Raw genomic sequence first — 23,366 nt, forward strand, 5'->3', positions numbered from 1 at the left:
ATTGATTCAAATGATTAATTCTTTATTTTCTGGATTTTTCTGCTTTTGTTTCCTTTTATATTGGCTGCCATTGTACTTCACTTCAGCAGGATAATGTTTGCCCTGTATCTTGCTTTCTTTAAATGTCATTATTCACAGATGAAAGATTAAATTTATGCCAGTTGTTAATAAGGTAGGTTAATTTAATCTTTTGTCACAAGCTTTACCACATTGTTCCTTCTCTGATATAGTGCTTTGCCCCTTCAAAGTCAAAGTTAAAGTCAACTTTATTGTCAAATGTACCATACATGCACGACATACAGTCCTCCCAGACCCACAGACAGTAAAAAACACACGAAAGAACTGCTCTAGTGGGAAAGAATGGAGTCGTTTCGTGTGCACGTGCCGACATCCTATCCTATGCCAAATAGTTTTGTTGCGGTGAAACCCAACAGAACCCTCCAGAGTAAGCATAAGTGAAAGTAGCAGGGAAAAACTCCCTCACTGTGGAAGAAACTGCGGGCAGGACCCAGACTGTGGAGGGCAGTCATCCGCCTTGACCGGTTGGGTGGAAAAGGAAATATACTGGGGATAGAGACAGGGCAAGGAAAAGAGAGAGAGAGACAGAGAGTGGCAGATGTGGCAGATAGGCCAGATAGAATTTCCAGTCCAAATTGTGCTGTAATTGCCGAAGTGGGGGCGGGATTTCCAGGCCTTTGGATTGTCTGTCTTCCAGAAGCGCAAAGACAGCAGCAGTATCTTGCGTGGAAAAAGCCTCCCACCCCACAACAATACCCATTTCCGGTTTGATCTTCCATCAATTAGCTTCCATAACAGGGACTGTATGAAAGTTATCAGAGTAGAAGTGGGGGCTAACTATGTTTTCTTTGCTTTTTTGTATGTGTCTTCACTTTCAATAAGTGACAGTTACTTCCTGTCCTATCTACAGTATCAACCCATAAAATGAAAGAATCTAAGTGAGGGCTTCCTTTTAAGTAGAAAAAAAAACATCCGAAAGCTTTGGGGTTTTTTTTTTGCAAGTGGAAATAATAATGGTGAGTGGGATTGAAAGTTTTTGTGGTATGTCAAGAAGTAGATTGTAGTGGTCCAAAGATCCAAACAATAGTTTTTGTTTGTCTATTTTTTCGCTTCATTTAAGATTTACACTTAAGACATAGTATTTAAATTCTGGAAACGTAAAATTGAAAGTATTAATTTTAATTGTAGAACTACACTTGTCTGCTTGTGTTGGTGTGTTGCTGTACTGATCAGTATATTGAAACTTTTTTTCCTTCTTTTCCCTGAGGTCACTCTGTTCGCCTGTTGAGTCAGAAGAAAAATGGAGGCCGAAGACTCGGAGGAGCTCGATTGGACCTGCCCAAGATCAGAAAAAACCCTCTAATTGAAATCATCTCTATTAACACCGGGTAACCAACAAACACACTAACAGAAATGATGACCTAAATATTTTGCTTAAACTGTGAATTTAATTTCACTGCTTCCATACCTTTTGATATGTAAGATGCCTGTCTGCACATTTTCTCTCATTGCATAGTCAGTTGAAGAAAGGCCATTTGTGCTTGTACTTATCAGTTTTACATGACGTTCTTGAGTTTTGTGTTTGATAGGATCTGTGTGTGGAGTCTTGTTTTCAATGTAAATGTGGTAACATTCCAGCAGGTGGTAGTCTTCTGTCTCCATTTCACTCGAATCATGAAATTATACAAGTGCACCCTCAGTTCACCCTTGATCTTTGAGGTTAATGGTTTTGAGGAGCCACATGTGATTAACAAATTCCGCGATCCATCGACAAAATATTTATCTTATTATTTACGGTAATTTAAACGTTTATGACCCCATACTGATATTAAACCACCATCCATCTGTATCACCTTTTCCCACACTCTTATTGACTGTTTAAAGCACTTTTACGTCTCACATAGGTCCGAGACTGACGGAATGGAGCGCACTTCCAGATGCCGTCATCCAATAGAATGCGCGTACGGTATCACGTGACTGCCTACCCAAAATCCGAGATGAGGTGAAGTCACGAGCATTAATGCGTTGATGTGCGAGAACACACTATATAGATTGACCACTTTTTCTGTCACGCCTTCCCATTGTGGATGTGATTTTTAGCCTTTTACAATTCTAAGTGAAATTTGCCTGTTCTATCATTGCCAGGTTTGGGTTACGGGTTAGGAATGTGTATTCTGTGTGCTATATTTAACTGTATATAAGAATCCCAGAAAGTTTCTTTGTGTAGATAGGATGGATGTCGTATTTGGAAAAATTGTCTGTTGGATAGACTTAAATACTTAACATTGGTGTATGCACAAGCACAGGCACCTGCTCCCCCCCTTTTTATGGGCTAATTTCATGTTGTTTACAGATCTGTCTGTCTCTACTAACCCATTTCCTGTACTCTCAGTGGGCTAGTTAAAATGGGTTACGACAGACTAATTCCAATATGTTTGGCCTCCAAAAAATGTTAATCCATCAATCATCCTCCTGCAATTCCTCAGTGCCTTCACATCAAAAGTTACAATGCAAGGAAAGAAATATCTTGTGGAAACAAGACTAAGCTTCCATAAGACTCGAGTTTTTTCAGTTCAAATATTTTTAAGCCTATTGTTTAGGCATGTTTTTGAGTTTCAGTAAGTTAATTTATATTTTTATTTAGATTAGGCAATCTATCTGAAAGAACAGCTTGGAAACTAGCAAGAAAGTTGTCATAGGCAAAGTCTCTATCTCCCATTTTATACTGTAGTGTACCTTCTATGTTTGACGATGTCATGATTTTATAAATTTATAATCTGCCTCAATTAAAACAGTATTTATTAAAAAAAACAAAACGTAAAAAACAATCAAAATAATTACAGTTGGCCATGGTTTTTTTTGTAGTCCATAAAGTTTTGCAGTCTTTATTCTTGACCTTAACTTCTTGGGCATCATTTCAACTAAAACAACTAGAAACATTGCATACACACAAAGGCCAACACAATTTTATATCTAATAGGTGAACATTAAGTTTCATGTCATCATTTTCTGGGTGTTGGCGGTAGCCCAGTCTGTACAGGACTTGGCTTGGGAACAAAGGGGTGCTGGTTGAACACCAGCATAGACCACAAAATGGAGTCTTAACTGCTAGCTTGAGTGGTTAGAAAAAACAAAAGAAAATTTCAGTAGGTCTACCACCCCAGCCAAATCAGAGAAACATTTTAAGATTTTCATCTTAAATTTAAGTACAACAGCTTTGGCAGAACATCTAATTTGACTTGTCAAAATCTTTGGTAACATAATCCTGGTGAAAAAGTACCAAGAAGACATAAAATACAACGTCCTTACAGAAGATAATGATATTACCGTATTTTCCACACTAGAGGCGCACCTAAAAGCCTAAAATTTTCTCAGAAACCCGTAGTGCGCCTTATAATCCGGTGCGTCTTATATATGGATTAATATTCATATTAATATTGGTTAAAAACATGATCGCTGAAAAAAAGCCGGCAGTCTGGCCGCCAGTCATGACACACTCCGCCACCAGAGGAGCACCCTCACAAGGCACTCGGGCCTACGCCTCCTAACATCGGTAGTCAAGGGGCGTCATCGAAGTCCCGGCTCTGACTGAGCTGCTCTCAGACGGTAGAGCAGACTGTAGGAGCACCGGTGATTATGTAGTATTGTTCATGTTCTATGTTAAACTGAGAGATGATTTTACTTGCCTGTGATTTTCTTTGGACAGAACTGGACATGTGACACAATATATTCTAACTTTTTAATTGTTCTCCCACTTACATTTATTTTAGCATCATTTTGTGTAAATGCTAAAACTAATTAAAAGGAAAGACTTGCTTTTGGTAGTTTCAGATCCTCCTGATATTCCAGTTTTACTCTAAAAGCTGGTTTGTGTTCACTACCACACAATTATTTTTGTATAGATCACAATGTTATTTTTGTTGAAAGAAATTCAAGATTAATTAATTTGGTAAAAAAATTAATAAAACTGGGATTGTTGAACAAACTTGTCTGGTAAATGCTTAAGCAAATCCAATCTTAAATTCCTTTTTATAGAAGTTCAACATGCTTTTTTTTAAAAAAAACAACCCCAAAACAAAACCGTGAATAGACTCCTGGATAGAATAATTACTCCGTACTCACAGGGACCTTGAATATCAGGAATGTTAGCAGGCTTCTTGTGAAGAGGGAACACAAAAGGTGGCTGCAAGGTTTTTTTATGACTTTATCTATTTTTCTTTGAAACGACTTCATCAAAATGAACTTATGACCCTTCAAAGTTTTGATTTACAGAAATATTTTCCATACGGAATCAGTGTTTGTATCGAGTCACGTGATCATGGTGAAGCACTTCAGTAAGTAGTAGTTTATGATCACGAAAACAAAGAAGTACTTGAAATACACAAAGTTGGTGTTTTTAAACATGATTTTGAATCAGACATAATTTCTTTGAACTTTGAACTACTTCTGTTTTGGACTCAAACAGCTAACATTGTGCTTGTGCTCTTTGATTGGCTAACTTTCCTGATGCCAGCATTTCATTTTGAATTGTTCCTTGTTATTTCTTCCATAGCTTCTTTATGCAAACAGATAAGCCTGAGGGCAGAGTTCATTTTTCATACAGCTGACTGGAAAAAGTCTCCTCTATGTCTGTCTAATGTTATATGTTCCAGTTTTAGCATGGTTGATACTATTAAGAAGCTAGTGTGTTTATATATGCATGTGTGTACTTTGCCCAAGGCTATGGTAACAGTCCCATCCCGCGCATTGCATGTCTATATATGTGTGTGTGTGTGTTTTCAGTGACAGTGAAAGCCCTTTTGTGAACAAGTTAGACGGTGATGCTCAGTGTCATAAACAAGGAGATCACAATCGCTCAGTCAGAATGGGTCATTAAACTTGCAAGTGAATTTGTTGCTGTTTGTGTGAACCAGTGCTATTTGCCTCCAGCCATTAGAAAAGAAAAAGCCCTTTGCTCCACAGTTACAGCCCATTTCATTTCATTATCAGTCTTTTCACTTCTTTCTTATTAGTCACATTTTGGCTGTCATAATATCTGCCATTGTTATTGCAAAGTGCTAAATCTAATGACAAACTTGATCATGTCCTGAAGACAGATAGGAAAGTAGGTGGACAGCGTGTCACAGGGGCATGCCTATTGACTTTGTGGTCTTTTTCAAACAGAATTGCTTGAAGACTCCTGCTTTGAAGTTTGATTGCTACGCTGGCATTTCATGCAGAAAGTTGATTAATGTTGATTTTGGCTTGTAGTACTGTTACAAAATTATTGCACCACAATGAAAAGTACTATCTATATTTATGATCCAAAACAAATTATTATACCTTCATCATAACTTATCCTTGTTATATATTACTACAACTACTACAGTTTTTCTTTTCCCCAGCAAGCTAATGTACATTGTTGTACTTTTAATAATTGCATGTTTGGGTTTGCACTACAGGTCAGATAGTAGAAAGGCTGAAATTTGTTGAATAGAAGCAAGCTTTAAAAGATGCTTTTATTTACGTTTTTAAAAAAAAATAATTCAGTTTTGTCCGGTCTCTAATGGTAACATACAGTGGTACCTCTACTTACAAAATCAAATTTCATAAGTTGAAAATTTCGTAAGTAGAGACACGTTTTCCATGCAAATGCCCTAATCTGTTCCAAGCCCCCCAAAATTCAGACAAATGTTTTATAAAATGTAAAAATACATCAAAACATGTAACAAATACATGTTACAATTAAATTATTACACAATAAATGAGAGTTGTGCATAATGTAAAAAACAAAGAATAGAGTAAAGAATAAAAAAAATGGTCATTTATCTTTTAACTGCTGTCTTCATTGTTTTTTGCCCTCTTTGGTTCATGTGATCTTGCCTCACCATGCTGAACAACAGAGTGAATTCCAGTCCTCCTTTTGAACTTCCCCAACCACCCACGCGATGCTTTAAACTCCATAAACTTCCTTTTGATTTAATAACGTGGCGATAGTAGATGCATTACGGCCATATTCTTTGGTGAGATCAAACAAACACATCCCTCTTTATTCATTCATTCATCTTCCAACCCGCTTAATCCGCTAACGCAGGTCGCGGGGTAGCCAGTGCCTATCCTGGCAGTCTCCGGGCATGACGCCAGTGTACCGCGGAGCCACATAGAAACAAACAACCACTCACACACACACTCACTCCTATGGTCAATTTTAGGACCGGCCAATCAACCTGAAGCGCATGCTTTTGGAGGTGGGAGGAAGCCGGAGAACCCGGAGAGAACCCACACAGACACGGGGAGAGCATGCGAACTCCGCACAGAGCGGGACTCGAACCCGAGTCCACCGTGTTGTGAGGCGGCAGCGCTAACCACTGCGCCACCGTGCCGCCATCCCTCTTTAATGCTTTTCTATTATCTCTTGCTTTGTTTGTATGGACAAAAAAAATGTTTTCTTCGTCTTTTCTTTTCCTCTTTTCTCCGTCACTTTCTTGGGGTCCATAGCGAATACTCAAAACGTTAATATACCATATTGGCCCGAATATAAGACGATCCCAATTATAAGACGACCCCCTCATTTTCAAGGCTCAAGTTTGAAAAAAGACTTTTTGAACACCAAATTTAATTTTTATAGAGAAAATAATTACAGTACATCTGAAACAAATGATTATAACAATATATTTGAGAGAAAAACTGTAGTGCAATAAAATAGTGCAAACTGGTTTAAACTTGAGAGTAGCCGAGATCTGTCATGTCAGAACATTACTCCTCGCAAACATCTTCTGCCTCGCTGTGCTCAGTGTCACTGTCCTCACTCCCATTCTCTGGCTCCGCTGGCTCCTCCCATAGCACGTCATCCTGACGTGATATGCAACATTTTTATGCATCATAACTTTTCCTCAGCTGCCAGTTAATCTGGCCGATCTTCGACCCACTTTTCTCCAGAAAGTCGCTACGTTTCTTCATTTTATGTTATCTTTTCTCCTATTTTTTTCTCTTTTCTTACCGCTATTTTATATTTTTCTTCTTCGTGCAACCGCTATTTCAGTCTTATTTCAATGCAAAAAACACCGTCTTATATTCGGGCCAATACGGTATTTACAGAACACATCATGGGTCGAGGGCCGAATGACGAGGATGCTGCATAGACACCTATGCAGCGTGTGCATAGACACCTATGCAGCGTCCTTAGCCAATGAGGGACCTCCTCATTGGCTAAGAAGAGGTCCCTGTTAGCCAATGGGATGCCAGGATGCTAGGTAATAGCCAATGGCAGAGCAGCTATGAGAATGTTGCGTTCAGGAACCTTTGGGAGCTGCGAGAAGCAGCCCATACTGTATTTTTACCTTTCGTAGCTTAATATTTCTTTTGTAAGTAGAGGCAATATTTTCCTGTTGAGGCGTTTATTAAGTAGAACATTTCGTAAGTAGAGACATTCGTAAGTAGAGGTACCACTGCATCATTTTAAAGGAATGTTTGTGAATCAAGATACACTACTAGATGTTGTTCTGTAGTCTTTGTTCAGTGTTGTTTCATTATTCTGCTCATTTCTGTTATTGGTAAAATTATGAAGAATACCTTCCCATGTCTTATGCTTTAATAAATCACCTAATAGTCCAAAATGATAACTACAGTTAAATACAAAGGCAAGTATGCACAGACACTTATGTAAACAAAGAAAAAAATGACGAGTAGTGAAATGTGTCATCATGCTTTTATGGTGCACTGTAATTATGTTTGTGTTAGCTAAAAGACCTCCATTGAGTAAGCTGCTTGTTTCTTGTGAACTGTGCATCACTGCCACAAATGTTCCCTCCACTCCCCACAGAGACACAGTGGTATAATAGGTCGTAAAACTTCACTCCTGATGGTACAAATATTAGTAAACATAAAGATAAAGGTGATATGTTCAATAATTTTGTGATTACAAATGTCAAAATGGAATTGCACAATAAATACCAAAACCAGAAAGGCTGAGACAGCTGTGTCCTGTGACATGTCTCTCTCTAAGTGACATAACAACACTGCACTATTATTCCCGTCTCCCACATTAAGCCATAATTAAACAATTCTTCTAAACAGACAACTGAAGTTATCATAGGCTCCTTTCACAGTGTTAACAAGGAGCTGATGTACGGATACTTGGTTGAACATGCAGTACAGTCAATAATCAACTGATTATTTTGTTTGCTTTGCTCAGTGTGACAGTTGGGAGAAAATAATTGAAGCAAATTAACAGAAATTCAAAAAGGATACTGCATAATCATGACTCTTTTTTCTCTGGTGGTTTTAAAAGTGGTATTTGTAATTCAGTTTGGAATCATGCCACGTGACTAAACTCCATGTAACCCAGTCCTCCTGCTCAGTGGAATTTTTAAAATGACCCTTTAAGGTATGAAAGCTTGAAACAAAATAAGCCTAGTGTGTGAAAATGATAAAGGATGCTGAGGCATGTGTAGAGTACATTTGATGTCAGGTGAGAGGAGGCACACATAACCTTATTACCTGGTAACAGTCACTCTATAAAAACAAACATCACATAATTAATAGTATAAAAAACAGGAATAAAGCATGGAAAATATCAAATTTAAAGCACAGCCAGCCCAGTCCAGATGAGATACATTTTGATGCAATAAATTCATCATCTTTAATTGAGATGTTGCAGATGTTGCATTAAGTATTGGTATTCGGGGACCTTTAAAAAAGATCAATCTTGTATCTTTTTTTTAAAAATTATTATTATTATTATTATTAATATTATTTATTTCGAATAACAAAAACAAAACAAAACAAACAATAACAAACAATGATAATTACACCAGAATGGTGTGAACACTATCCGAAAAGGAATAGGAAGAAGTGTAAACTTGTTAAACTCCTACCCCCCTATACTCCCAAAAAAAAAGGAAAAATACTCATACAAAATACTAACTGATAATATTTACAGAAGTAAATCAATCATTTAAACTGCATAGTAATACAAAGATTAAAAAAAAAAAGTAAGTCAAACAGAAGGAGAAAAAACAAAAAAAAAATAAAACAGTATAGTGATCAAATGACGAACATAATCGTTAAAGACAAAGAGTAGACCTTCAACAGAAAATGTCTTTTAACTGTTAAGTGGGCTGCAACAACAGGCCTCTTTTAAATACCTCCCAAATATAATATTTTTGTATGACCTCTTCATTTGATTTTTTAATTATCGCACTGAATTTTTCTGGAATGACAGCTATGTTTTGTTAAAAATGCTGTACCAGCAACAAAATTAAATCAACACCGTTCCTTACATGTGCTAGGCGCAGTGTATAAAGACATTCAAACAGAATAATCCATGAACATAATATAAAATTTCCCCAGCAGTAGAGCAGTTTCAAAAAATGTCCCACAAAAATCTACCTGAATGCAGCAAACCTCAGTGCTAAGAAGTCAGTAGTTCAAGATGCAATTGACAGGCCGGCGCCTCTGGATTGTTGAACAATAGAAAGCAAGTAACAACAACTAAGAAAAAGCATAATCCAGAAAAATACAGGAAGATACAAATCAAATGCAGTGGCTGGGTACACAAAAATCACAAAAACAGAGGATAGATCTCACAGGCTTTAGAGTGGTAATCCAGAACTGGACTCGAACAATGAAGCACCCACTTCCTGGTAGTGTCTATTATGAGTTCCAAAAAACAATAACTCCATGTTGATCAATCTTAATACGTCATTCCCCAGACATGATTGTTATACTGTCCTCATGATAAGTGGAACATTTTTTTTTAGTGTTCTTAACTTATTAGTAGCTGCAGATTTTCAAACTTTCACTACTTGCTCCCACATCTCTCACACACTTTCCATTTCCATTTGACCTTGACTTAGTTTTCTCAAGGTCAAAGTCATTACATAGTAATGTACATTTTTGTTTCATCCTTCTACTGTATCTTCAAAGGTTGCGAAGATATGTGGTGGACTAACGGACAGATGGACACACAAACACCGACAATTACAATATAAACGCTTTAAAGTGGGGATCTAACAACGACCAGGTGCTCTTTTTTTGTGCCTTGAATTTTGCTGTTAAATATATTGGGAAAGTGAATAGAGCCCCAGGAATACAGTAGAGGAGTCACTCTCACTCTCTTTCTCTCTTTCTTTTTTGTCTCTCTCTCTGTCTCTGTCTCTCTAACGTTCTCATCTAAGCATATATTTGTGGACCAGTCTGAGTTTCATTCTAACAGCAATATCCCCATCTCTGTGGTCCTTTGGATATTGACTGCATATTATTTCTCCATATCTGTCCCTTATCTTAAAGGCTAATATACAATCTTCGATTTTCTGCCTTACATGACCGCACTTTCATTTTGTTGTTCGTTGGTCAATGACTCCATCTTTTCTCTTCTTTTTTTCTCTCAGAGGAGCACAAGTGAAAATGCTTGATGTGAAACAAAATGTGCTGATTTGCTTCCTGAAAAGCAGAGTTTGCAGAGCAATGAATCGTGGTTACACCTGGTCACTGATCATGTCCATATACGCACAATGATTTGAAAGTGCATGGAAGCACAGTAAACACAACATCTCTTTTGATTCAGCCCTGTGGCACTCACACCACACCATAAATGTTTTTCCATTTTCTTGTTGTATTTCATTCTGGTCACACAATGGATTGTGTGAAGGTGCTAGTCACTCGACCAAACCCAAACCTCTACCTATGTACCATGGTGGCCTTCCCCACTGTTTATCAAGCCAATGTATAGGTAGTTTTCAGCTCTACTGGTCTGAACTTATTATTCCATTTGCCTCTTCCCTACTGTTTAACACACAAACACGAATGCTCGTGTATGCGCACGCACACACAAACACACACTGTTCTTCTTACTCACTCACCAGGAGAGACTCTGGCTCCCCACAGTAAATCCAAAAGATAGGTGTGTCACCTCTAACAAAATGAGATTGTGTGTCATTACAAGGCATTACATTACTGAATAACTGAGTAACTGAATTAGCCCTGTATGTCTCAGCAAACACAGTTTACAGGTAAACACACAGATTGTCTTACAATTTGCACAAACCAGTTTTCTTAGAGCTAAGCGGATCGTGTAGAGACAGTCATCAGTACAAAGATTATGCCTTCTTTATCTCAGTCTGTTGTTCAATGCAACAGTTGTACTTGAAAACAAATGAACATATGCATTAGAATCTGATATTTGGAAAATGACACAATGTTAGAATTTTGGTTCCAGCAAATTGTATTTTAACAGAAAACATTGGCACGCTCATTAAGAAGCGCTGCAATAAAACATACCAAATGAAAATTAACTTTTTTTTTTCACAAGTAGTTGTTAACATGAATGAATAATGACCTAGAATCATAGGTTACACCCAGCATAATGAAGTGGTCTGTACTGCATAGCTATCACAAAAAGCATAAAGTGATTGCATGAAGTCAAAGTACTTTCTCCTTATTTATACCTGATTGGGTCAAAGTAAAATTAATCCACACACAAAAGCTTAGCACACGTCTTGACTCTGCTCATTACAGACATGTATGGAATGCCACTGTTTTTTTTGGAAAACTGCGTCTTTAATCTTTTTTTTTATGACTCAACACTAATCAATAGAAGCCATGATTTTCACATTCACGCAAACAAGCACACAGTTGTGAAAAGTATCTAATTGGGCTCAAACTGGACATAACTATCTTGTTCAAGAAAACTGTCATGTAAGTAAAATAAAATTGTGTTCGATAAATCCTTCGATTTTACAGATAATTTAAAAAATCAATTACATCACCAGCGGGGTCTAATTTATCCCTCAATTTAGTTTCTTATTACCTGTGAATATCTTATTTTGTCACCTACTTGGGCAGCATTCTAGTTAGTGAGACAGTATTCGTTGAATGCATCATTAAATTTACAAGGGGTACATTACAAATGTGATTTCATCAAACATACTGTAAATTTAAATATTTGATTGCTTTGAAAAGTTTAAGTTAAGTTCATGTCCTTTTTGATTAAATATATGTACAGGTTTTTGCAGATTCAAAATCTTAATTTTATTAAACTGAAATAATCAGATAACCAGATCCTAGCAAATAAGACAGCTTTCAAATCTCATGTTAAGTAATTTCAATGTGTCGTTTTATAGAAAAGTGGCCACTAGTAATTTTTTTTTTTTTAAAATCAAAATTAGAAATGCCTAATTCGGGAAAATTTAATAAGCAGTTATACAGTAAGTATATAGACATGCTTTTTTCGCCCTATATTTTTGCACAATCATTCTGAGTCCTATTTCATCAAGATTAACACTTTTATTTTCACATATTTAAAGTGGAAGTCCTGATGATGTTTGGAATGAGAAGCATTGTTTTTTTATAAGAACCACAAACAGTTTACTCATAAATTGCATGACGCCATGTGTCATGACAGGAAAAATGAGGTTTGATGTTTAACTGTTTGGTGTGTTAGAGAGAGATCAGTTGAATAGACAAACCTCAGGGCTTCCCTTTCTTACCTTCCCAAGGCTTCAACCACATCATCATCTACCTCTTTTTACACACACACACACACACACACACACACACACACACACACACACACACACACACACACACACACACACACACACACACACACACACTGGAAGTAGCCTAACTTATCGTAACATATTTATAAAGGACACAAATGTACATGTGCAACTGCTACCTTTGTCGTTTAACTAATGGGGGGGGGGCAAGGAGTTAAACAATGGGAATTGCATTTATTTTTAATTCCAGACAGTATTCTCCCTTAAACTACTAGAGTGATGTTAATGTTTTAATGAAATCAGTGTATAAAATCAGGTTTTATCTATTCTTGGTGAAATTCTCTTCTCTTCTCTTCGGAAAAAGAGAAGAGTTAAAAGCCAAGAGAGAGTTTTTCTTTTTTTTCTGTCACTCTGAGGGTGCTGACTAGATGTTGCAGGCTGTTTAGGCTGATGGAGAGGTTGAATCTGGTAATGTGTTGTGGTGATACTGGACAAATGTTCAGCAGCAGTTCCACGAGCACAAACGCACATAATTGAGTCAACACACACACACACACACACACACACACACACACACACACACACACACACACACACACACACACACACACACACACACACACACACACACACACACACACACACACACAGTCTGAATGCAAGCCACTTGCTGTCTCTTGAGATTAATGTTGGTGCGATCCTCTCAGCTTGGCCTGATCACATTAAGATGGATGGACCCCCTGGTGGTGTGTGTGTTTGCATGTGCACAGAGGGCCCCATCTGTCTGTGTTTTCTCCACAGCTAGCTTCTCTGACCTAGCTGCCATCCTTAGTGCCCTTATCTAGGATGAGATATACCCTGCAAGGGAGAGATGGATGAATCTATGGAGAGATAGCTATATTTTCTTTTATTGTTCTGGTCTTTTCCACTGTGACATTAAAAATGCTTTCAGTATGTTGGCTATATTTCAAACTGATTCCAAAGATAATGAAAGTGTTTCAGTGGGCACTTGTGAAGTACTTTGAAATTCTAATAAAGGCAGTGAAAAAGAAGGTCCAAACTGTACAGGCTCCTTCAACCTAAAGTAATTATGATAAGTATGATTTAATTTTATTTACTCATTCTCAACTGAGTCAGAATGACTATGTGAGCCAGTACTAGAAGAGCAAGCAGTCCCCTTATTCTTGCAAGAACATGTAGAAAAATCTAGAAAGATATTATAGTCCTAGCTCATGATCCATTTGTGTAATTGGCAGAAAAAAAACCCACCAAAAGTTATAATTTGGCAAAATGTTTTATGATGATATGGAATAAATGTGGCCCAACATATCATATAAATATGACAAATTTCAACTGACAGGAGATTTATTTTATTTTTTTTTGCTTGTTTGGCTGGAGCCTCAGGGTATCCTTGTTATTTTTGTCATGGACAAATTCGGCGTTTATGCTAGTTATCTACAACAGTCTCATTTCATACATCACAGCATTCAATGCTTATTAATCTTAAGAAATATAGTTTGCCATCAAACATTTTACACATCCCACAGCTAACAGTATTAACATCTGACACATTTACAAAAGAGGAATTAGGAATTTTTGTTTTTTCTTCCTGAGTTAAATTTATACATGACCATGAGCAGCTAGATTGCTCAAACACTAAAACTGAAAGTTTCTGTGCACATTATTTATTGGGTGTTTCGAGATGTACTTGTAATGGATTTTGTCCTTGTGCGCGGTAGCACTGATCAGTAATCTCTCAATGTGGCAGTGATGAATTGAAGTAACTGCAGGAAACAACTCCCTAAACCTTAGTTATCGATATCACATGACAAGAAGTGAAGATTGAATGATACTTTAAGACAACAATGAGAAATTGACATGATCATTTCACTTTCAGTAATCGTGTTTAAATTGTTTACCCAAAGCATGCTCCTGCAACTAACTGGTTTCACCAGAACATAAAGCTAACGGTGAAATTATGAGTTAAATAAACTGTTGTTGTAACATTTGTTTGTTGTGTATTTTTAACATTATATGAGAAAGAAGACAGAAATGCATTAAAAACAGAAAAATACTATTAACAGTGTCCTCCCTTTTCAGGACTGACTTGGTGAATAAAAATCCTTTCTTCTGAGATAAAAAACACCCTTAGAGTATTCCATACCATGCTATGTCCTGTGTATTTTGTCTGTTTGGTAAATTAGAGTAGAACTTTTCTATTTGTAAAAAAACCACCATATTAAAGTGAATCTTTCCATTGCCTGCCTCAGTCTAAGAAAAAGCTGTTTGTGGTTGTTTTGGATCTTTTGGTAGAGAATGGAAAGCTTTGACTGCTCACGTTATTTTCGGCCTCTCTGTTAGGAAAGCGTGAATGAATATTCTATTTACCGTATTGAAAAACAATCTTTGGATTCCCCATTTACTTTTATTTGTCTTGTTTCAATCAGTGGATTTAAATGACAATGTAAAGAGCTCTGTGCTTGTGTTTTTTATCATGGCAAAATGTGGCCCTTGGAGGCAGGTATTGTCACCTGAGCCACCATTTGATCCATCTTGAGTTCCTTGCCAGTCATTTATGCCTGTTTATAAATATGGATAGAAGCTGTCAATATGATCATCATAATCATGTTAAGTGCAGATATCTATTTCAGCCATTCTTCTCCTAGTAACTATTTTGCAACTGACATGATCACAACTCCAATCCCATTTATCAAGTGAAAGAATAATTCAGTAAATGTCAGCATTAATATAGGTTAATAATTGGTTTAGGTGGATTCCAGAGACCACTAATGAAGCTGAACACTCTGTTTCTCTGTTTTTCATATAGGTGTCTGAATGCATGTACTTATTGTAAGACTAAGCATGCCAGAGGAGACTTGGCCAGCTACCCCATTGAGGAGCTAGTGGAGAGAACCAGGCAGTCTTTCCAGGGTGAGTAATTTACTTTTCTCATGTATGCACATTTACACTATCATATTGTGACTTTGAATATATTCATGTGCATCAACATTTTATAATTATTTCCAAGAAGAATTACATAAACAGCAGTATAAACATAATTACAGTCTTACAGTATTTGCCAGATATATACTTAATTATAGTTACCAATACTTAATTAGACTAAATATGCTTCAGTTGTAGTGTCTGGGAATGGGAGTGCTATGACTGGATATCTGAAGGCTCTGGTATCAAATATTTTGGTTCTTCTTTAGTCTACCAGATGAACATCTGATTTTCCTTGGCATCTGTTACTTAAGAGTAGATTCTCAACTGCTCAGCATGTAGAGCCTCAGGCAGGACAGTCAAGGGCAAACCTTTCACACTGATGAAACAAATGTCACTTCCATTGCATATATGTATACTACATTATTCCTTGAATCTTTGAAAGTGATTTATATGTTTTTGAATCCTATTTTTAGAAAAAAGTTTAAACATCCATTGAAACAAACAAATGTTATTGTATTGGAATTGGAATCTTCTACTTCTTCTACTTTTACTTTTTCTTCTTCCACTTCTTTTATTTCTATTTATGTCCTACGTTTTCATTAACAAACGAGTGATCTGCACATATATCAGTCCTTCACAGCTTAACAAGAACACTCTTTTGTATTCATTGGCTTTTAGAAAATCCAACAGATGGTTTAACAATAAAGGAGTATGGATTTATGTCTGCAGTATTTGGAGACTAGTTGAAAAAGAAAAACAAACAGAGAAATTAATTCTCATTTCTGCCAACAGTTGAATAGCCCAAGTTCTAGGTGTGACGCTGCTATTCAGAGTGCATTCTGGACAGTTGTAGCAGTCAGTGAATCTACTGATTTAAGTGACAAAGCTTGGCTTTTGGTATCTGCATAATTTTCCTTACTGAGGGCAATGGTGTCTGTGAGGACATCATATATTTCACATATATTTCTCCTACGCCATGCTTATAATGCATGGCGTAGGAGAGAATATATACCTTGAATGAAAGAAATGCTTGCGCAAAGACGAGTAAAGCAGAGTCTAAAAAAATGATATGTTTATTGATGCCAAATGTAACGTTACTTTAGTTTGTTCTCTATGGGGTATCTACTTTTATTGTCTTAATTAATTAAATACAGGACATTACAGATTTAGAGATTAAGACTTTGTTGTATTAAGTATTCCTAATAAAAAAGCTACTTTCTTCAGTCGGGAAAGAGAACAACTCTGGGATGGAAGGCTGACTCATCAGAACTTTTGCAGTCTAATGCACCTGCCACTGAGGGCTGCTCTATGATATTTGACAATATAGTGATAGCAAAGATCAAATTCTGAGGGCTGTTGTCTCATTTTTATGTATATAGAGCCTTTCATTTATGAAGCCTAACTACGGACTAAACACAGCCACAGTTTATGGCTGGATAAACTACAATACTGTATGCCATTGAGAAGTACGTGGGTTTCTAAATACCATCAAGAAAAATAGCTACAATCATGCCACTGAAGTAGCCTGGGGTGGACAGTCAAGGACAAAGGCATCAACTGCCTGAACCTTTGTGTTTGTGTATTTGTGTACATATGGCATGTGAGTGACAATTCATGATGAAGATCCATCTAGATTTATACTGGCCAATCAAACTGATTTTGATTTTGTGTTAAATTGCTTTTTAAGAATAAAGTGTTTTGTGTTTAAGGACCCAATACCTGTATCACTACCCTTGTTGTTTAAGAATGTGTCCTTGGTGCTGCCAGACCTATTGACAACCACCAATAATGAATTAATATGTAAAAAAAATAAACATATGGATTAAATCAGATTATGTTACCTAAAAATTGCACAATCATGCAATGTTGTGATATTTTTTCAACCACTGTCACAGAGACATATCAGGAAGTTGAGTTTGAAGGTCAGATATGATAGGACTGTGTGGAATCCGTTAAGACGCAGGAAATACGGCTGTTAGAGACAGTTACTTGTTGTTTTCAAAACCATGAATAGGGAAGCTGGACGTTACTGCCTATCATGATTTAATGACAGTTGAAGTTGGACAGAGAGTCAGAAATAGTTACTGAGAGAACTGAGAGAGAGTAGACCTGAATTGTGTCTCTGCGGTGTAAAACGTTGTCCTCTCACTTACGGACACAAAATCGTTTTAGCTTTATAGACTTGTATTTAAGTCATAACTCATTACATGAACACACTTCCCCAAATATACACACATATGTCAGTAATAAAACACCTGACAAAACACATTTTGTCACCTTAGTGTCCTGATTAATTATTTCAAGTAACAAGCATACACTCACTTTCTGACTAGTGTAATAAGCAGGTTTCATCTCAAGGATAATTTTCTCTCCACAACCTTTGGCAGTATAATTTCTGTTTTGTATGTCACACATAATATACTGGGGCGGCAGTAACTCAGTCGGTAGAGCGGGTTGTCCAATAATCAAAGATTCGGCGGTTCGATTCCCGCTCCCAACCATTCACTCATGGGGTGTGAGCTTGCAGTGGGAGGTGCCAGCTCACCTCCGGAGCACCACCGAGGTGTGCTTAAGCAAGGCACCGTTCCCTCCACAAGCTGCTCATTCGGGGTGCTCCAAAGATGGGCCTTCCCGTCACTCAGCTTCACTGTATTTACTGCATGTCTACAGGCCCCTTGTGTGTTTGCTTGGTTGTTTCAGGAGCCTGTACAAAAACATACAGTACATATGCATGATTACTAACAGACTAACCACAAGTGAAAACATAATAATTTCCCTACGGGGATCATTAAAGTGTACTACTTCTTCTTCTTCTGTATTTCTCGTTTGTAAACAAATCGAATCATCGACCATTATTTGTCAACCAAAGGCACATTTTTAACTCAATCAAATATTTCTGTTAGGCCTAGAATTACATTATAGCACTCCGGCATTGCTGTCTTTTCTTTCCCACTCTATCGACTATCTTTTATATCTAAAACAAATTTAGGCTTACAAATAGCCTGCATTTCTATTAGCTATTTGATGTCTTTTGAATAAAAAAGTATGAAGTATGACTGCTAATTTTAATTGCGCTAGTCACCCAGCAATAGGGGTATTTGATTGGTTTGTCCCATGGAACTATGAAAGGATTTATGGGATTTATTCAAATGGAATTTGAGGCAAATCGCTTTCTATTTGGACAAAAATCAAAGTGAATGAACAGCTTTTAAAACAATCTGAATTATTCAAATGTATGTATAATTTTTAACATCAGAGAAGCATGTTAATGGATGCGGGCAATGGAAGAATTGGCAACGTTGTGAGGTTTGAGTTTATTGGGGGTATGTCAGAGTTCATAGGCATGGTTTTGTGCATGAGACATAGAGATGTGGGAGAAAAACTCAATGAAAAAATCAGGTGGCTTGGATGTCAATGTGAAAGTGTTAATTTAAGTGTATGAAAAACATCCACAAGTGGGGAGTTATTCAACAATATTACTCATGGTATAGAATTCTAGAAACAGTATTGTTCTCCATTAGGTGAACACCTCAATCTACCTGCAGCTTGCAAAGGAACCAATGTATGATTATTTATTCCTTTATTCCTCTTCTCTTTATCTTGTCTGTCATCTCTCTTCTTATGGCTCTATTAGCTCTAGTTACACACACGCACACGCACACGCACACACACACACACACACACACACACACACACACACACACACACACACACACACACACACACACACTTTATTGCCGAAAGTGTTCGCTTACCCATCCAAGTAATCAGAATTAGGTGTTCCAATCACTCCTAAATATTCCAAAATCAACTGTCAGCTGTATTAGCAACTAAGCCACAAAGTGGTTGTAAACTCACAGCCGGGGGGCATTGTGTGAAGACGTCGGCAACTTTCTGCCGTCAATCGCTATAGACCTCCAAACTTAATTTTGCCTTCAGATTAGCTTGAAAACAGTTCTCAGAGAGCTTCATGGAATGGGTTTCCATGACCAAGCAGCTGCGTCTAAGCCATACACGCCGCCACTGGACTCTAGAGTAGTGGAGATGTGTTCAATTGAGTGACGAATCGCATTTCCCCATCTAACAATGTGTTTGACGAGTCTGGGTTTTGTTATAGATGGGCTTGGCCACTTAGTTCCAGTGAATGGAACTCCAAATGCTTCAGCATACCAAGACATTTTGGACAATTCCATGCTCCCATCTTTGTAGGAACAGTTTAGAGCGGGCCCATTCCTCTTCAACATGACTGTGCACCAATGCATAAAACAAGGTCCATTAAGACATTGATGACTGAGTCTGGTGTGGATTAGCTTGACTGGCCTGCACAGAGTCCTGACCTCAACAGGATAGAACACATTTGGGATGAATTAGAGCGGCGACTGAGAGGCAGGCCTTCTAGTCCAACATTGGTGTGTCACTCCACAAATGGGTTTTTGGAAGAATGGCTGACATTCCCATGAATACACTCCTAATCTGTGATAATGTTGATTCTAGTTTCAACTAGTGAAGGAGTTTTTTGACTTTGTGTTTTTAAAGCTTAGTCCTCACCGTACTGGCTTAACTGACAAAGGTGACTGTTTGATTTGAGTCTTTTCAGTACCTGTTGGACAACAAGTTTTATTGTTTTAGCAAATTTATTTTACCAAGAAAAGTTGTCACTTCAGCCATATCATCTGCCCCCCCCCCCCCCCCCATTTCCACACGACATCATTATCAAGTATAAATAGTGGCAGAAATGACACTGCATACTTTCTTTCAACTGGACGACACATGACAGATAGTCACAGATAGACAGATATGTGGGCTAGCTTGTTGGCTAGCTCAGAAACATCTGTGACAGGTGTCATCTCCTGTTTATTTTTGCTGCTTCCTTCTGCTCTTGTGTCGCACATGGACAGACACAGCTGCCAAAGTAAGGGCAGAGACAACCTCTGTAGGTCAATAATTTCTACAGGTGGGGGATTGAATGAAAATCTTATGGGCTAAATTTCATTTACAGGCTACATTATATTTAATTATAGAAAGTAGATTATTCCTGTCAGCCATCACAGCTGCAAGAAAAACCTGTGGGTTATTGCAATTAGAGGCATACCAGTACTTTATGAAAAGTTTAATTTGAGAGTCTTACAGCATTAAACCACCTGAGTGTGTAGAATGTGCAGAAAGGAGAACGCTCAGGCCATAATATGTCCAAGCTAATGTGAATCTACATTTTACATAGTCTCAAGGAAAAAGAATAGGATTTAATGAGCGCTGCCCTCAAATGTGTTTTCTATTGATTCAGACATGAGTGAGAGTTGAGATAGAGACACAGCCAGTGAAGCAGAGGGACTGAACTATTGATAGGACTACATTGATAATAGATTGGTCAATTACTGTCAAAGTGCTGCGGAAAGATGATGTAGAAAACTGCTGAGCAAAGCACTAACACAAATTTCCTCTTTATGTGTGTGTGTGTGTGTGTGTGTGTGTGTGTGTGTGTGTGTGTGTGTGTGTGTGTGTGTGTGTGTGTGTGTGTGTGTGTGTGAGAGAGAGATTTCATTTCTCTTTCTGAATGATAATGAATAATGCGGCACGGGGGCACAGTGGGCAGCGCTGTCGCATAGCAAGACGATCCCTTTCTGTGTTTGTATGTTCTCCCCGTGTGTGCATGGGTTCTCTCCAGGTTCTCCAGCTTCCTCCCACCTCCAAAAACAAGTAATTTCAGAGGAATGATCACTCCATAGATGTGAGTTTGAGTGTACCATATATGCACGACATACAGCAGATGAAATTGCAATCCTTTCTGACCCACGGTAGACAGTACAACAGGCAGAACAACACAGTACATCAGACAGTACAGTACGAAGTATAGGATGAAACAGAAGGGATGGTTAACATCTCTATACACTCTAATCTCATAGGGGAAGTGACGTGTGCGCAGTCCCTGAGTTGACGGGGGGAGGGAGAGATAGGTAGTCAGGTGCTGGGGAGGGGGCAGAGCAGGGTGTGGGTAGAGTTCAGAGCTGTGGCAGGGGGGAGAGCAGGGAGGGAGTTGAGCCTCCTGACCGCCTGGTGAAAGAAACTGTCCTTGAGCCTGCTGGTTCTGGCCCGCAGACTCTGCAGTCTCCTACCTGATGGCAGCAGGCTGAAAAGGCTGTGAGAGGGGTTGGTGGGATCACCTGCAATGCTGATGGCTTTGCGGGTGAGGCGGGTGTTATAAATGTCTGTAAGGTAGGGGAGAGAGACACCAGTGATCTTTTCAGTATTTAATACAGTATACAGTATACATAATACAGTATTTAAATGACACAAAACCTGTGATGTGTGTGTTTGTTTGTTTGGGTGTATGTGTTTGGGTTTGGGCCAGCTCAATATTGTGAGATGTGACACTAAGATACTAAAACTAAAATGCAGTTGTCATTTACTTTTCTGCCTGTCCTCTTGTTTGACCTCTTCTCACTCCCTTTATAGGCCAGAAAACAACAGAGGTGTGTGTGTGTGTGTGTGTGTGTGTCTGTGTCTGTGTGTCTGTGTCCATGCACTGGCCTGTCCTGTGATTTAGTGCCAAGCTGGCAGCAGAGACTAGTGAATAGGAGGCCCCTTTCACACAAAGAGATCAGGGTATGGACACACACACAAAACCTCACAGTCATTGCCAGACTGCAAGCCACCAACCACACACCTGGCATGCTGTTATTATGTCACCAGTGTGTGTATTTGTGTGTTTTTGTGTGTTTTTGTGTGTGTGTGTGTGTGTGTGTGTGTGTGTGTGTGTGTGTGTGTGTGTGTGTGTGTGTATGTGTGTGTGCGTGTGCGTGTGCGTGTGCGTGTGTGTGTGTGGGTTGTCTAAGTCCAGCTGACACCATCTGTCCCCTGTGAACTTGTGTCCACACCTCTTTTCTCTTCGCAATCCACATCACAATATCTTCCTTTATATTGTACATTTACACTGTTGAATGTCCCCCTTATTTCTTAAAACAGTATATTTTGGTGCTTCTTAATACTTTTATTATTTTATCCTAATAAAATAATATTTTTTATCGAATGACGGTCCCATTGAGATGCACAATCTTGTGTTCCAGGGAATCCTGGTCACTAGTACTGAATAAGTGCTTCTATGAACTCAGAACCTTTTTTGATTCTTACAGTTTCGCTTTAATTTAAATACTTAATGTTGGTTTTATTTTGAGTATAGGACATTTAACCACTTAAGTACACCTGATTATGTTGAAGAGAAGGGCCAACAAATACATTGTGGGAGATCAATTGCAATGCTGATTTTTTTAAATAAAGTCCAGTGACTAAAATTATGAAAAATTTTAACCACCTGTATCCATATTCTCTGTTGTTTTCTTTTATAAAACAGGTATTCTTATTGTTCCCCTTTTCTCCACCTGGTCTTTTCTTTTACATAAAGGCTGTGTGTAATACATTTATGTCTTGTCCGAAGTGGGGGAGGGGAGAGCAGTCTCACAAACAGTCAGCAGGTGGCAGTAGGACACCTACAGTCTCACCTGGACCACGTGTGGCGCTCACCAGCTTTCTTGCTTTCTGTATGGCAGTAACACACTAACTGTACTCGTACAAACTATTAGTAGGCTGGTGGCTGTTAAAAATGACTAACTGCTGCAAATCCTTTGACTTACATTTGGCTTTTAGTACTTCTTCCAGAACACCAGTGTGTGTCTGTGTGTATCCTGTCCCAGGCTGTTCTACACTACTCTTCTGTTTTCACATACAGACTTTTTTGCTCAATGGTCTGTGGGAGCGACAAACAACATTGGCCCTGTTACATTGTTATTATAACTTTTTAATGGTGTTGTTTTTTTCCTATGCAGTCTTTTGGCTCTGCTTCTTGTACTGTTTTACAATATAATTTAAAACAGTGAGCAATCAACAGGCCTCTCATTTTTTGTTGATTTTTTACTCATATCTATTTGG

At 38.1% G+C, this 23,366-nt stretch overlaps 1 protein-coding gene across 1 annotated transcript in view; it reads left to right on the plus strand.

Moving 5' to 3' along the window:
• The window catches only part of cdkal1 (CDK5 regulatory subunit associated protein 1-like 1), a 252,411-nt gene that overhangs the window by 91,163 nt on the left and 137,882 nt on the right, over positions 1–23,366 (plus strand). Inside the window, exons 7-8 of the mRNA XM_068323764.1 lie at positions 1,286–1,406; positions 15,325–15,428. Coding sequence (XP_068179865.1) covers positions 1,286–1,406; positions 15,325–15,428 — 225 coding nt within the window. The remainder of the gene's footprint in view (positions 1–1,285; positions 1,407–15,324; positions 15,429–23,366) is intronic.

Source organism: Antennarius striatus, chromosome 9 (genome assembly GCF_040054535.1).
Source record: "Antennarius striatus isolate MH-2024 chromosome 9, ASM4005453v1, whole genome shotgun sequence".
In the NCBI taxonomy this organism is placed as follows: domain Eukaryota; kingdom Metazoa; phylum Chordata; class Actinopteri; order Lophiiformes; family Antennariidae; genus Antennarius; species Antennarius striatus.